At 44.4% G+C, this 16938-nt stretch overlaps 1 protein-coding gene across 1 annotated transcript in view; it reads right to left on the reverse strand.

Moving 5' to 3' along the window:
- The window catches only part of LOC141117607 (uncharacterized), a 116185-nt gene that overhangs the window by 26419 nt on the left and 72828 nt on the right, over window positions 1–16938 (reverse strand). The window contains exons 6-8 of the mRNA XM_073610540.1: window positions 13641–13668; window positions 9430–9461; window positions 3373–3397 (exon numbers count right to left, since the gene is read on the reverse strand). Coding sequence (XP_073466641.1) covers window positions 3373–3397; window positions 9430–9461; window positions 13641–13668 — 85 coding nt within the window. The remainder of the gene's footprint in view (window positions 1–3372; window positions 3398–9429; window positions 9462–13640; window positions 13669–16938) is intronic.

A 16938-nucleotide genomic window follows, 5' to 3' on the forward strand; every position in this document is an offset into this window, starting at 1 on the left:
CCCTCTCTGCAAGGAAAGAGAAATATACATTAGGGGTTAGTTACGAAAGGCAAATCCACTTTGCACTGAAAGTGCACTTGGAAGTGCAGTCGCTCTAAATCTAAGTAGATCTGAAATGAATGGAAGCTCTGCTGATTTTATCATACAATCATGTGCAAGCTAAAATGCTGTTTTTTTTATTTTCCTTGTATGTCCCCCTCAGATCTACAGCAACAGCACTTCCAAGTGCACTTTCAGTGCAAAGTGGATTTGCCTTTATTAAATATCCCCCATTGCATCGTTCTTCTCCATTCACAGAGAGAGAAACACAGGGGTGGGATTCACAGTGACTGATCACTCTGGTAGCCAATCAGAGGCTACCACAGCAATCAGGTGACTCGGAATAGGAAGTTCTGGGTCCCAATCGTTAGTACGGGGCCCGGGGCTCTGTGCTGGGAGCGCACTGTATGGCCTTCCCCTCACTTTCCTCCTCTGCTCTATCCGGCACTCAAGTTGTGTCAGGAAACTCATCATCATCACTCCCTCCATCCTCATCATCACTGGAGCCAACTTGGGGGGGACGGGATGGACATGACTGCCAATTTGTTGTTTATCAGTGTTCTCCCTTCTCTGTAGGCTCATTTTACTCCCTTCCTCTACCCCAGAACCAACATCAGAACCAAATAATGGCTGTGCATCCTCAATAAGCAAGTGGCTGACACTGTGTTTTAAGTTCAGATGACTCCTCCATGCATGATGCTGAGTAGCTGTGGACAAGGAGGCAGAATAGGCCACTCTGGCAGCTGCGGTGGACGGTGCACTTGTTTCAGCTTTGGTCATGGAAAATGAGGTGGATGATGATGGTTTAGCAAGCCAGTCCACCACCTCCTCTGCATGCTGTGGCTGGATAGCACGGGCAACACCACTAAACAGAGAAAATGATGCCCTGGCTGAGGACGGACCACATCCACCTTTGCCTGTGCCATGGGAATGTCTACCTCTCCTTGTTGGCCTACCACACATGACTGAGGGGGGCTTATTACCCAAATGTAAAAGAAACTGGGAAATGTGTGATTGGGTGCACTCTTGTGAATGAAAAGTGGAGTTTGGTGCACTTTAAATTGAGGACTGCCCCTGACAGAAATGTAAGAACGATAAAAAAATAATAATAATAAAAAAAAATAATGAAAAAGGGGAAACACCAGCATCGCAGTCAGAAAAACTGTGTCTGACAATAAAAAAAAAGGGGGGGGGCAGGGGACAAAAAAAAAAAAAAACAGATGCAGCAGCCGAAAAAAAAAAAAAAAAAAAAGGTATACAGCAATGTATACAGCACTAAATGTTATGTAATGCTCTGTTAAACACTGCACTACACTAACACTACACTGTGCTCACACTATACTAACACACTATACTCACACACACTACGCTGACACTACACTATACTCACACTACACTAACATTCTACACTCTGAGTCACAATAACGCAAACTCACTAGTAGCAAACTGAGCCCTGCTCTATCTCCAACTTCACACTGCAAAAAGATCTGGTGTGAAACAACCTTTTATAGTGTGGGGTGGGACTATGAGCACTAAGCCATGGTTCTGACATCATGACTTTGTCCAGTCATGGCTCTGACAGTGCTCTGTGCCCTGATTGGGAAAAGCCCTGCACCCGACCAGCGGTCAGGCCTTCCTCCCGATGGAGACACCAAAAGTCAACTTGTTGACATTTGGAATGCAACTGACAGCTCCACATTGATCTGGTGTCCCATAATACTGTATATGTCACCCATATAAAAATATTAAAGAATGATCAGTACACCTAGTTGCTTAGGATCCTCCAAAAATTTTGTTTGATGTTTGAAGATCTATAGACAGTTTACAGAATTCTGACACTGTCCATGGTGGGTGACGGGCTGTCTTATAGGAAAGCTCAATTAATATAAAAAAAGGTTGGCAGCAAGCTGATCAAGTTGTTTTACAGGATTCTCCAAGATGCTCCATTTTCTTTCCTTGACCCAAGGTTTACCTAGTAAAATGGGAACTGCACAAATTGTCCCTAGAACTTAGTCCCCCTTCCTCCCCTTCCTATTTCCCTTTCCATGTTTTCTGTACTTCAGACAGTGAACTTTTCTATCATTAACAATTAATTGATTATTCTCAAAAGGGTATAGAAATGTAAGTACAGTATGGTAGCCTTTTTTGAAAAATATAATACAGTACAGTGGCATGGTCAACTTAAAGTGTTGATTGACCCCCGTACACCCGAAGAGTATGTCCAGTGTATAAGCTTCCCTTGCCCGGTACCAGCATGGTCCAAGATCCCTCAGCCCACCCAGTCACTTGTCGAGACACCAGTGTAAGGCGTATAAAAGTATAGGACTTTTATTGAAGAACAGACACAAGTATATACAGTATCTCAAAAGTGAGTACACCCCTCTCATTTTTGTAAATATTTTTATTCTATCTTTTCATGTGACAACACTGAATTAATGACACTTTGCTACATTGTAAAGTAGTGAGTGTACAGCTTGTATAACAGTGTAAATTTGCTGTCCCCTCAAAATAACTCAACACACAGCCATTAATGTCTAAACCGCTGGCAACAAAAGTGAGTACACCCCTAAGTGAAAATGTCCAAATTGGGCCCAAAGTGTCAATAGTTTGTTTGGCCACCATTATTTTCCATCACTGCCTTAACCCTCTTGGGCATGGAGTTCACCAGAACCACTGGAGTCCTCTTCCACACCTCCATGATGACATCACGGAGCTGGTGGATGTTAGAGACCTTGCGCTCCTCCACCTTGCATATGAAGATGCCCCACAGATGCTCAATAGGGTTTAGGTCGGGAGATATGCTTGGCCAGTCCATCACATTTACCCTCAGCTTCTTTAGCAAGGCAGTGGTTGTCTTGGAGGCACATTTGGGGTAGTTATGTTGGAATACTGCCCTGCGGCCCAGTCTCCGAAAGGAGGGGATCATGCTCTGCTTCAGTATGTCACAGTACATGTTGGCATTCATGTTTCCCTCAATCAACTGTAGCTCCCCAGTGCCGGCAGAACTCATGCAGCTCCAGACCATGACACTCCCACCACCATGCTTGACTGTAGGCAAGACACACTTGTCTTGTCTTTGTACTCCTCACCTGGTTGCTGCAACACATGCTTGACACCATCTGAACCAAATAAGTTTATCTTGGTCGCCCTCAGAGGGATGCAGAGGGATTAGGGAGGTGGGGAGGGGGCAGACTTTAAAAGGAAAAGAAGCAGCTGATTGGTTGTTTTGTGCATAAAAGATACTATCCTTGCTCTAGTTTTTGTAACGGAAGTCAGATATTAAAGGAAAACTGCCATATTTGAGTAAACAAATGTAGTTATAGGTTTACTTACTGGTGTTGTTTCCAGAACTGTGTTGCTGCAAAAAGAAAAGGGAAGAATTAGGAAACATTCTGAAAATGTAACTGGTAAAAATTAAAATAGCTGTAAAATTAATAAAAGGACAAGCTTTAAAAATTTGGAACATCCAAATTGAGATGGTCTTGTAACTACTATTGCACATTCCACTATATTACAAAAATAATAATGGAGTAGGGATGGTGGGGGCCCATTAATAATAGCAATAGCTATAGCATGTGTGCAGACCTGGAAACTCAGAGATCTCACCACCAAATTTTGCAAAATGGTAACCCCAATCTCTGCCCGCTCTATCCCCTTTCTAATCCTACCCCCAAGCTCCTCCATCCCCTGTCCATGGTCATGATCCCCAATCTCCTCTATCCCTTTTCCATGTTTACCTCCATCTCTGCCTCCTCTAAGCCCTGTCTATAGTCTTCTCCATATTTGCCCCTATATCTCTTGTTCATGGTCACCTCCATCACTGTCTGCTCTATGTCCTGTCCATGGTTGCCTCCACCTCTGCCTCTTCTATCTGCTGTCCATGGTCACCCAACTCCTCATTGCCCAACCTCCTCTGTCCTCAGTCATGCCTCCTCTATCCCTTGTTCATGCTCACCTCTGTCTCTCTTTCTTTATGCCCTGTCCATGGTTACCTCCATCTGTCCCTCTACTAAACGCTGCTCAGGGTCCATCAAACCCCCCCCCCCCCATGTCCCAACCTTCTCTATCCTCTGTCCATGATAACCTCCATCTTTGCCTCCTCTATGTTCTGTCGGTGGTCACCTCCATCTCTGCCTCTTCTATCCCCTGTCCATGGTCACCCAGCCTTCCATTCCCCAACCTGCTCTATCTTCAGTCCATGATCACCTCCATCTTTGCCTGTTCTATGTCCTGTTCATGGTCACCTTCGTCTCTGTTTCCTTTATGCCTTATCCATGGTAACCACCATGTCTGCCTCTGCCAGGGGGCGTGACTTCCGCTGATACGACCGGATGTGAGCGGCAGAAGCTCTGAGTCAGCCTGAGTATCCGACAGTATCCTGATTGGTATCTACTACAAACGAGACCCCGACAAGCGAACGAATCCGGCAGCGAGATGAGTACTAAGCAATAGACAGCTGATCGCCTTAAAGAGTACGCGAGGACGGAGAAAACTGTCGGCGTGCGGAGCCCTCCGCAGACAAGGAGCAGCGGACCATCGGCACTAGAAACCCAGAAAACTAGCATGCTTTCGTCCCAAGCTGAGAAGCCAGAGAAAGCCACGAAGCTAACATTGGAGCAGGTGAGCGGACAATTAATGGTGGCCATCCAAGCAAGCAGTGCCGGACTGACAGGTAAAATGGATGAGATTAAAATGGACATTGGATTTATTAGGCAAGATCACCTCCATCTTTGCCTGTTCTATGTCCTGTTCATGGTCACCTTCGTCTCTGTTTCCTTTATGCCTTATCCGTGGTAACCACCATGTCTGCCTCTTCTATCTACTGCCCATGGTAACCTCCATGTCTGCCTCTTCTATCCCCTATCCATGGCCACCCGACCTAACACTTTCCAAGCTTCTCTATACTTAGTCCATAGACACCTTCATCTCTGCCTCCTTTATGCTCCTTTCATGGTCATCTCCGTGTCTTAATGATAGGGGGTGCTGAGTGATTATATTATATTCCTTATATGTCATATTTTACTATATACTACTCCTAATGTCTGGGTACATCGCACCAAACCCCGGCCCTCCCACACCCAATTCCCAACACCCAAATTGGCCATCTACCTGCTCCAACAGTAGTCGTAACTTCAACCTTCTCATCCCAATTCCCCTGATTCCACAAGTTGGCTCCCCTCTTTCATGTGCCCTCTGGAATGCCCGCTTGGTCTTCAACAAACTAGCTTCTGTCAATGACCTTTTCTTCTCCAAATCCCTTAATCTATTTGCTATAACCGAAACTTGGCTCCAGGAATTCGACACTACCTCTCCAGCTGCCCTGTCCCACAGTGGCCTCCTCTGGACTCACTCCACCAGACCCACTGGACGAAAAAGAAGGAGGTGGTGTCTTTTAACCTAACACAATGGACACAAACCACCACTCACTCCAACAGCAACACTCTCGACCTCGTATTCTCCCATCGCTGCACTCCCTGCAATCTCTCTAACACACTCTTTCCTCTATCTGATCACAACCTTATTCGTTTCACACTCTCCTTGTCTCCTATAGCCCATGCTGCCAACCCACAAACCACTACCCGCAGAAACCTTCGCAACCTCAACCCTTCTCTTCTTCATTCTGCTACTGGTGGCCTTTATGACGAAATCCTGCCCAGACCTAACCACTTCCATCTACAACAACATGCTGTCATCCTCCCTAGACATACTTGCTCCTCTTTCTGCACGCAGAACCAGGCCCCATCTGCCACAACCCTGGCAAACAGACAACACCAGAAGTCTCAAGAGACACAGCCGTGCTCTTGAGGGAGCACGCCGTAAATCTAAATCCCTGCAAGACTTTACCCTCTACAAATCTGCCCTTCTCAAATACAACTCCTGCCTCCACACTGCTAAACAAACCTATTACAACACTCTCATCAAAACCCTCTCATCCAAACCTCGTCAACTATTTTCTACCCTTAATTCCTTACTGCACCCCCCACTGCCCCCACCCACCAACTTGCTTACCGCTCAACAGATTGCCAACCATTTCAATAGCAAAATTGACACAATTCACAAGGAGATATCCAGCATTCAAATTCCTCCCCTACCCAACACATCAGGTCCAACACCACACTCAATACTCTCCTCCTTTTGCCCAGTTACCACAGATGAAGTTGAAAAACTCCTCTCCATAGCCCACCTCACGACCTGTCCCCTGGACCCTGTCCCCTCTCAATTACTGCGACCACCTTCCCACTCTATCCTCAACTCCCTAACCCACATCTTCAACCTCTCCCTCTCCTCCGGCACCTTTCCTTCCCCGCTAAAACATGCACTGGTTATTCCCATACTCAAAAAACCCTCACTAGACCCCACCTGTTTAAATAACTTAAGACCCATCTCCCTTCTCCCGTTTGCCTCCAAGCTCATCGAACGCCTTGTCCATGACCGAATGAGTCGCTACCTCATGGACAACAACCTTCTCAACCCCCTACAGTCTGGCTTCCGCCCACAACACTCTACTGAAACTGTCCTACTATAACTCACCAATGACCTACTAACTGCTAAAACCCATGGGCACTACTCCATACTCATACTTTTAAACCTCTCTGCTGCCTTTGACACAGTTGACCACCTGCTCCTTCTCAGCAAATTACACTCCCTTGGCCTCCGTGATTCTGCTTTATCTTGGTTCTCCTCCTACCTATCTCAGCGCACTTTCAGTGTCACTTACAACTCCATCTCCTCCACTCCCCTTCCACTTTCTGTTGGGGTATCCCAAGGCTCCGTCCTTGGGCCTCTCCTATTCTCACTCTATACCTTCCCTGGGCCAGTTGATAAACTCCCATGGCTTCCAATACAACCTCTATGCCGACGACACCCAGATCTATCTCTCCACTCCTCAACTCACCCCCTCGATCTCCTCACGGATCTCAAACTTACTGAATGACATATCGATATGGATGTCACACCACGTCCTCAAACTCAATCTTTCTAAAACTGAGCTTGTTATATTTCCTCCTTCACGGTCCCACCCCCCCGTGACTTCACCATTAATATCAACAACACAACGTTGGTCCCTCTACACATGCCAGGGTGCTGGGTGTAATCCTTGACTCTGACCTCTCCTTCAGCCCCCATATCCAATCACTGGCTAAATCCTGCCGCCTTAACCTCCACAACATCCCCGGAATTCGTCCCTTCCTGACTAATGACACCACAAAGCAACTTATTCACTCCTTGGTTATTTCCCGCCTTGACTATTGCAACTCTCTCCTTAATGGCCTACCCTTACGCAGGCTATCCCCCCTTCAGTCTATTATGAATTCTGCTGCTAGACTAATACACCTTACTAACCGATCCATGACTGCTGCTCCTCTCTGCCAATCCCTTCACTGGCTTCCCCTACCCCACCGTATAAAATTCAAAATGCTAACCATAACATACAAGGCCATTCACAACATCGCCCCTATCTACATCGCTAACCTCATCTGCAGATAACGCCCAAATCGTCCCCTCCGCTCCTCCCAGAACCTCCTGCTCTCTAGCTCCCTTGTTACCTTCTCCCATGTTTGCCTTCAGGACTTCTCCAGAGCCTCTCCCATCCTCTGGAACTCCCTGCCCCAGTATGTCCGATCAGCCCCCAACCTGTCCACCTTTAGGAGATCCCTGAAAACTCATTTATTCAAGGAAGCCTATCCCACACCCACCTAACAACTGTCCCCAAACCACCCCCATCAAATCATTCCCTGCATCTATTACCTTTTGTACCACCTCCCCCTCCCTTTAGAATGTAAGCTCTACGAGCTGGGACCTCCTGTACCTTTTGTATTGAACTGTACTGTAATTGTGTTGTTCCCCCCTATACATTGTAAAGCGCTGCGTAAACTGTTGGTGCTATATAAATCGTGAACAATAATAATAATAATAATAATACATTTCCAAAAAATAAAGTGAAGATATACATAAAGTGCAATGAGAAAAAAACATATATAAATTGGTAGTGATCAAAAAATCATTAATCAAATTATATTTTATAAGTCCATATTTCCAATGATGTGTCTTGATTAGTAGACCCACACCGAAAGCAAGAAGAAATTCCTTCACCATATATATTGAATCCACCCAATGTGCTCTAAATTGAAAGCTGCTCACCAGATGGATGTGACAACTTTATTTAAAAAAAAGGGTCTAATGTGCTTTTGGGAACTCCTGGATAGGATACCCTAGGTTACCAGATGGCTTCCCTGTAATGTGACCTGCTCTCCACCAAAATATCCCATATGGAAGAAACAAAGAGACACTGCAATACTGTTTATTTAAAATCATAAATAAGACATGAAGGTTGTCTGCTTACATTTATGTGTGCCTTAGCTTGGCACTGAGGATAGCCTGCAGAGATTGTATTATAGAGCCGCTTGCCGCTGGGCTCACATCCAGAGCCGGCGTGCGTTCCACTCAGCATGGAAGAAAACTGGAAGTTGGGACCCAGAAGTGACATGACCGGAAGCGCCTCGACGTACGTTTCGTAGTTAATACGTCATCTCTTCCTGGTGAGCAGCTTTAGAGCACATTGGGTGGATTTAATATATATGGTGAAGGAATTCCTTCTTGCTTTCGGTGTGGGTCTACTAATCAAGACACATCATTGGAAATATGGACTTATAAAATATAATTTGATTAATGATTTTTTTGATCACTACCAATTTATATATGTTTTTTTTCTCATTGCACTTTATGTACGGTATATCCTCACTTTGTGTATAATATTTGTTTGATATAAGGAATTATTGCACTTTATGCACATATTCACTTTATTTTATGGTATATGACATATAAGGAATATAAAATAATCACTCAGTGCCCCCTATAACTTAATCTTGTTTTCAATAGCACAGTGACGGGTTCACTGTTTTTTTTTTTGGGAGCAGTTTTGTACAAAAGGTTTTAGTATATTTTTTACACTGTTTGGCGCAAGTTTTCTTTTTTTCTCATCTTCATCTCTACCTTCTCTATCCCTTGTTCATGGTCACCTCCATCTCTGCCTTCTCTATGCCCTGTCCATGGTTACCGCCATCTCTGCCTTCTCTAGTTTGAATAGGGTGAGGAAGAGTTAGAACCCCTGTGGAGTTTTGTTTGTATGTCTCTATGTGTCCGGCTTCCCCTCATTTTCTGTTCAGGGAAAAGATGTCAGCAGAGTAGGAAGTGAAGGAGGATCTCCCGATTGGTGGACAAAGAGAGCAGTAAAAACCTGACAGGGATTCCAACCCTTTCACTACTCTCTAAAACCAATAAAAAAAAAGTTTTCACTAGAATTGGGATTTAATGAAATTGGTAAATATGAGAAGCTAAAGGGAGGAGAGAAAAACATTTTTTTTTTATATATATACATTCTTAGATGCTTACCTGAATAGAAACGCTAGCTAATAGGACCATCACTTTGAAGGCAAAAACAGAGAAAAAAATTATTTAAAGTACGCAAAATGTACAAAACTAAGCAAATGTGAAGGACAAACTTTACAGCAATGAGAGAAAAAGGAGAAATTCCTATATTTACACAATATTATTTTTACTTAGTTTTGTAATTTTAGGTAGAACTCCATTCTGGAGCAATCCCACTGGCTGGTGGGAGGAGTCCGGTGAAATCAGAACATCTCTACAGTGACACCCACTGCAACAGTAACATTTTGTAGACCTCATGACTATCTAAGCTAATACACCCAGATTTGCCTAATTGCGAATTACAGAAATTGGTAAATCAGTTGCTGTGTGTTACTGCTGCAGAGGATTTTTTAAAATCCACGATTTTGTGTACACAGAAAGGGGGTGGTTTCTGTAGGAACTTTTTCCCATCTAGAAGAAAATGGCTCTATGGAAGTTGTATGCACCACACAGCAGCAGTAAATGATGACCTTTGCAGCACAGGAGTAGTGATGAGTGAATCTGCTTAATTCAAGGGCAGGTCCTGCAAACATCCAAAGCACCATGTTATTGAGGACAAGGACCTCTTTCCCGAATCCCTAGCTCAGTGGATGTGGGGATCTGCAGGGGGGACTTATCATAGATCCCCCCCCCCCCCTCTATGTGAATGGAAGGAACACATATTACCCTAGTGTAGTATTACACCTAGTTATTCATTCACACAAACAGAATTCAAATAAATACACAGAGAGCTGCCGAAAAAAGTGGGACAGAATTAAGTGAGGCTGCAGTTCTGCCTTAAGCTTGCAGGGACTTTTAAACATGTACTTAGAGTCACTAGCCCAGAAAAATCCTTTAGGAAGTAAGAATAAAAAAAAAAAAAAAAAAACTCAAAAAAAGTAAGAATGAAGTCACATATCCTGATTTGCAAATTTGTTCTTGCACAGTGACCAAAGTTCTAGCTATGTCTACGACAAAAGTGATTGAACCTGTTCCAGATGGAGCCACCAAAAGTCGGCGTATTGACATTTGGAATGCAACTGTCATCTGGTCATTGATTTGGCTTCCCACAATATGTGTCACCCATTAAAAATACTAAACAATGATCAGCATACCTAATTGCCTGGGGACACCTAAGAATTGGTATACCTTTCAGAGGTTTTGACCTTGTTTACAGAATGCCAACACTGTTAAGGGTCAGGTGACCAACTGTCTTACAGGAAAGCCTGATGAATGTAAAATAAAATGATCAACAGCAAGCTCAGAGCCAGTGGATACTGTTCCATTTAGCCATCTAAATTGTTTGCAAAGGATTCTACAAGAAGCTCGATTTTCTTTCCTCAGCCAAGTAAATTGGGGCCTGCCCAATTTGACCCTAGACCTTTGCCCCCCCCCCCCCTTCCCCAACTCCCATGTTTTCTGCACTCATTACATTAAACTTTTCTATTATTAACAATGACCTCATTATTTTCAAAAATGTATAGAAATGTAAGTATGTTGGACCGTTTTGAAAAAATATAAGGCAGAACAGTGGCATGGTCAACTTGGAGTTCCACCCACTTTTACAACTCTTCAGCATTCCTTACTAAACTGCGCACTGTAAACGAATTGGATATTTTTAATTTTTTTTCTCAGCACCTCCTGTATATTTGCTGTATTCATTTTTCACTTCCTCCTCCCTGGCCGCGGCCCATCGCATCATTTCCTGTTTGCAATGCCTTCTGGGAAGGGGCGACAACTTCCTCTGACACTGCTGTTGCTATGGAAACCTGACCTGAAACCTAATACACTGCTTGTGCTGCACTGAGCATGTGCGAGATCTGCAAAGTTGAGATCCAGGAAGAAATACAGTCTGGCTTCAGATGCCCACACTTAAGATGGCCACGGCCTGCTGTAAGATTGTAAAATAACAAACTACTGCTATAAACTAACAAAACAGACCTTAGTTTACAGACTAACTTTACTAGAATACATTAAGCTTGTGTATTATAGGGGTATTTTTATTTAAAAAGTATAATTTCGGCCGGAACACCACTTTAATAGTGTAATATTAATTTTACATCTTGACATCTTATGTCTCTTTTTAATATAGACAATGGTAACAGAATTATGAAATTTGTTCCTGCAAGTTAAATAAGTTGTGCATATTCAAAAAACTTTCTATATTTTTTACTATTAATAATGTACTATCCTTTACTGTATCTTGAGATGTACATTCATTCTGATCATGATCTGAAATAGAATTAAACAAAAGTATTGCTTTTTATTTTATAGTTTTCTTTTACTATGAAATGTTTGAGGGTCTGTAAAATCTCAGGTTCATTTAAAGGGGCCCTGCCCTTGTAAGGTAACGATATTACTTTGGTTTCTTTATGCTTCTCACAAGTCTTTGTTCAGTCCCTTTATGCTTTATGGCCTCAACCCTTCAAGGTATGATTCTACCCCACCCTTTCCTGGCTTCTGCTACCCATTGAGACTGCAGCCTTTGACAGCTGACTGACATGAGGGCAAAGCTTAATCCAAACTTGGAGAGAATAAAGTTCCAACTACCATCTGATCCTTATGCTGATCATGTGCTATACATTCTGATTGTACAATCTTCTTTAGATCTACCATCAGCTATGTAGTACATGGGTCTGCCTTACTGGATACTAATTAAATAGATTTGTGAGGTTTGTCCTCATATTATATAGTTTGAGTATATAGTTGAATTTACACCAATCAATCACAACATTATGACCACCCACCATAACCCATCAAAGTATGGACTCCCCTAGACCTCTGAAGGTATGCTGTAGCATCTGGCACCTAGCTGTCAGTAGAAGATTCTTTAGGTCCTGTACGTTGCAAGGTGAGGCCTCCGAGGATCTGACTTTTTTGCAGCACATTCCACAGATGTTTGATTGGATGTTTGATTGGATTGAGATCTGGAGAATTTGTAGGCCAAGTCAACACTTCAAACTCATTGTTGTGTTCCTAAAAGCTTTCTTGAATTCATCAGTCCAGGCCACCTTCTTCCATTGCTCTGTGGTCCAGTTCTGATGCTCACATGCCCATTGTAGGTACTTTTGGCTGTGGACACAGGTCAGAATGGGCACCCTGACTGGTCTGCAGCTACGCAGTTCCAAACACAACAAACTGCGATGCACTGTGTATTCTGCCATCTTCCAATCAGAATCAGTCTCAACTTTTCCAGAAATTTGAGCTACAGTAGCTCTTCTATCGGATCAGAAAACAAGGGCCAGCTTTCTCTCCCCATGTCCATCATTGAGCCTTTTATTGCAGAGTCTACCAGACAGGTGTTGCCTGACATAAAACCTTAGGTGGTCTGTTGGTCCTGCCGCAGCTGCTGTCAGCCTCTCACTGAGTTCTACAGGCTGCCAGCAGGGGGACTGGATGGTGCACCTGTGCCTTTGGCCCACACCTAAATGCTGGAGCCACATGTACAGAGGCAAAATAGCCATGGGGCCTAAAGCAGGAAAAAGTGATCTTGAAGCATAAAAATTGTCTATACTTTCCAGATGACTTCTCCTACACTCAGAAAAGCTAAATGTAGGCATGCCAGTGTGAATAAGGTCTAATGCCCCGTACACACGGTCAGATTTTCCGACGGAAAATGTTCGAGCTTGTTGTTCTGGCTGTGTGTAGGCTCCATCGGACATTTTCCATCGGAATTTCTGTCACACAAAATTTGAGATCTGGATTTCAAATTTTCCGACAACAAAATCTGTTGTCGTAAATTCCGTTCGTGTGTACACAATTCCGACACATAAAGTTCCACGCATGCTCGGAATCAAGCAGAAGAGCTGCACTGGCTATTGAACTTCATTTTTCTCAGCTCGTGTTGTACGTCACTGCGTTCTTGGCGGTCGGAATTTCCGAAAAGATTTGTGTGACCGTATGTATGCAAGACAAGTTTGAGCCAACATCCGTCAGAAAAAATCCATGGATTTTGTTGTCGGAATGTCCAATCGTGTGTACGGGGCATTAAAAGCATCTAAAAGAAGAGTGTTGGTAGTGCCCAATAAAATTCTAACTGTTGATTTTTTTTTACTGCAGAAAGGAATAAGGAAACCGATTGGTGGTTATATGCAGCAATGATTCTATTCTGCCTCTAGTTTTATAACGAAAGTCTGGTATTCATAGAAAGCTGCCTTATGCCAGAGTAAAAAAAATGTGGATGAAGATTTACTTACCATATCCGTTTTCATTTTTTTTTTTCTGCTAAAAGGGAACAGAAGAATTAGGAAACATTATATGTACATAACTGGTAAAGGTTAAAATACTTGTGGCATTTCCTTCTTAGTTATATGCTGAAATGGTATGACTCTTGGAGACTTCAGCAGTGAAAACCGTCTGCCATAGTTTCTGGCTGCCTCAGGAAATGTATAGGTTCTGCCAACCTTGATGTGGTTTTGTGACCATGGTTGTGCATTCCACTACATTAAATAAATAATGTGGCTGGGGTGGTGAAAGCCTTTATAATAGCCACAGCATGTGTGCAGACCCGGGAACTTAGCCCAGAGATCTCATCACCAAAGTCTGCAAGACACACTGAAATATTACTTTTGCACATAAAGGAACTTTGAGCAAAAAAATAAATACATATAAACAAGAAAGTATCCAGACAATGAAACCTGTGCAATAATGTTCAGTTCTAGTCAATTGACCCTATAAATAAGGCATTGTTACATTTAAATGATAATAATCTAAATTAAAAAACTTCAAAACATCCTCAGTGAATGATTGTCTGCTACTCCTCTCTCTTCTTCTCCTGTTAGCTTTCATCAGCTTTTATATTGACTCATTTATCCTTTGTCCCATGGTCACCTCCGGTTTTGCCTCCTTTATGCCCTGTCCTTGGTCACCTTCCCTGCCCCTTTATTCTTTGTCAATAGTAACCCTTCTGTTGGTTCACCCAAGTCTTCCCCTTCTATTCCTTGATTATTGTAACCTCTCACTTTGCCTCTTCTATCCCCTGTCCAAAGTCAACCCCCCCTCCCCATTCTAACCTCCTCACCTCCATCTCTATCTCCTCATCACAGGCGTGCGCAGCCTATTGCATTAGGGCGTGCACCTGAAAGCTCAAGCACACATACGTGTGTATATGTATGTATGTGTATGTATATATATATATATTAATGACATCCCAGTCTTATGCCCTGTACACACGGTCGGATTTTCCGACGGAAAATGTGTGATAGGACCTTGTTGTCGGAAATTCCGACCGTGTGTAGGCTCCATCACACATTTTCCATCGGATTTTCCGACACACAAGGTTTGAGAGCAGGCTATAAAATTTTCCGACAACAAAATCCGTTGTCGGAATTTCCGATCGTGTGTACACAAATCCGACGCACAAAGTGGCACGCATGCTCAGAATAAATAAAGAGATGAAAACTATTGGCTACTACTCCATTTATAGTCCCGACGTACGTGTTTTACATAATCGCGTTCAGAACGATTGGATTTTCCGACAACTTTGTGTGACCGTGTGTATGCAAGACAAGTTTGAGCCAACATCCGTCGGAAAAAATCCATGAATTTTGTTGTCGGAATGTCCGATCAATGTCCGACCGTGTGTACGGGGCATTAGTCCATAGGGTTCAATATTGATTTGGCCCACCCTTTGCAGCTATAACAGCTTCAACTCTTCTGGGAAGGCTGTCCACAAGGTTTAGGAGTGTGTCTATGGGAATGTTTGACCACTCTTCCAGAAGAACATTTGTGAGGTCAGGCGCTGATGTTGGACAAGAAGGTCTGGCTCGCGGTCTCCGCTCAAATTCATCCCAAAGGTGTTCTATAGGGTTGAGGTCAGGACTCTGTGCAGGTCAGTCAAGTTCCTCCACCCCAAACTCACTCATCCATGTCTTTATGGACCTTGCTTTGTGCACTGGTCCAAATAATTTGGTGGAGGGGGTAAATGGTGTGGGGTTGTTTATCAGGGGTTGGGCTTGGCCTCTTAGTTCCACTAAAGGGAACTCTTAAAGTGTCAGCATACCAAGACATTTTGGACAATTTTATGCTTCCAACTTTGTCGGAATAGTTTGGAGATGGCCCCTTCCTGTTCCAACATGACTATAATGGTGTGAACCTCCTAACTAAAAAGTTGTTGCACTTGAAGGTAATTTGTATTGCAAGTATCTGTTTCCACCATCCCTGCTAAGGCAGCACTGATGGGCACTAATAGGCTGCACTGATTGGCAGCACTGGTTAGCAGCGTTGATGGGCACTAATTGGTAGCACTGATGTGCACTGATAGGTGGCACTGATAGGCAGCACTGATTGGCACTGATAGGTGGCATTGATGGGCGGCACTGATTGTCAGCACTGATTGGCACTGATAGGCTCTGATTCGCAGCACAGATGTACACTGATAGGCTGCACTGATAGGCAGCACTGATGGGCACTGACTGGCAGCACTGATGGGCACTGATGGGTGGCACTGATGGGCACTAATTGTCAGCACTGATTGACACTGATGGGCACTGATATGTAACACTGATGGGCACTGATGTGCAACAATGATGGGCACTGATATGCAGCACTGATGGGCTTTGATTGGCAGCACTTATGGACACTGATTGGCACTTAAAGGCAGCATTGATGGGCACTGATATGCAGCACTAATAGGCAGCATTGGTTGGCACTGATTGGCAGCATTGGCTGGCACTGATTTACAGCATTGGTTGGCACTGATAGGTAGCACTGACTGGCACTGGTTGGCACTGATAGGCAGCATTGGTTGGCACTAATAGGCAGCACTGGTTTGCACTGATAAGCAGCACTGGTTGGCACTGGTTGGCACTGATAGGCAGAATTGGTTGGCACTGATAAGCAGCACTGGCACGGATAGGCAGTACTGGTTGGCACTGATAGGCAGCATTGGCTGGCATTGATAAGCAGCAAGGGCACTGATAGGCAGCATTGGTTGGCACTGATAAGCAGCACCAGCACTGATAGGCAGCATGGGTTTGCACTGATAGGCAGCATTGGTTGGCACTGATAGGCAGCATTGGTTGGCACTGATAGGCAGCACTGGTTGGCACTGATAGGCAGAATTGGTTGGCACCAGAAGCGTCGTCAGGGGGTGGCTATTGGGGCTACAGGCCCTAGCCTGGGGCCAATAGCCCCGAGTCTCTTGTCCTAGTCCAGAATGCAGGGGACAGGGGCGGACTGAGCCGTGGTATCGCTGGCTCCGGCTCCAGCTCCGCCCCCGTCTCCACCTGACTAGGCCGTTAAGTGGCTATAGCAACCAGTGACGTCACTGCCCACTGTGCCCACACTGCCCAGCATTCAAAGTGGAGGAGGATTGCACTTCCTCCTCCTCCGCGCTAGTGCTCATGGGGCCTGCGGCTTTCCGGACTGGAGCATCCCTCTGGTGGCGGCGTGGAGTGCAAAGCAGCAGGGAGAGGGGTTCCTGGGCAGCCGGGAAGAGCCCAGGAGGGAGAGAGAGAAGACACCGCCACCCTGAGCAACATCCCCAGTGCCTCC

Source organism: Aquarana catesbeiana, linkage group LG13, assembly GCF_042186555.1.
Source record: "Aquarana catesbeiana isolate 2022-GZ linkage group LG13, ASM4218655v1, whole genome shotgun sequence".
In the NCBI taxonomy this organism is placed as follows: Eukaryota; Metazoa; Chordata; class Amphibia; order Anura; family Ranidae; genus Aquarana; species Aquarana catesbeiana.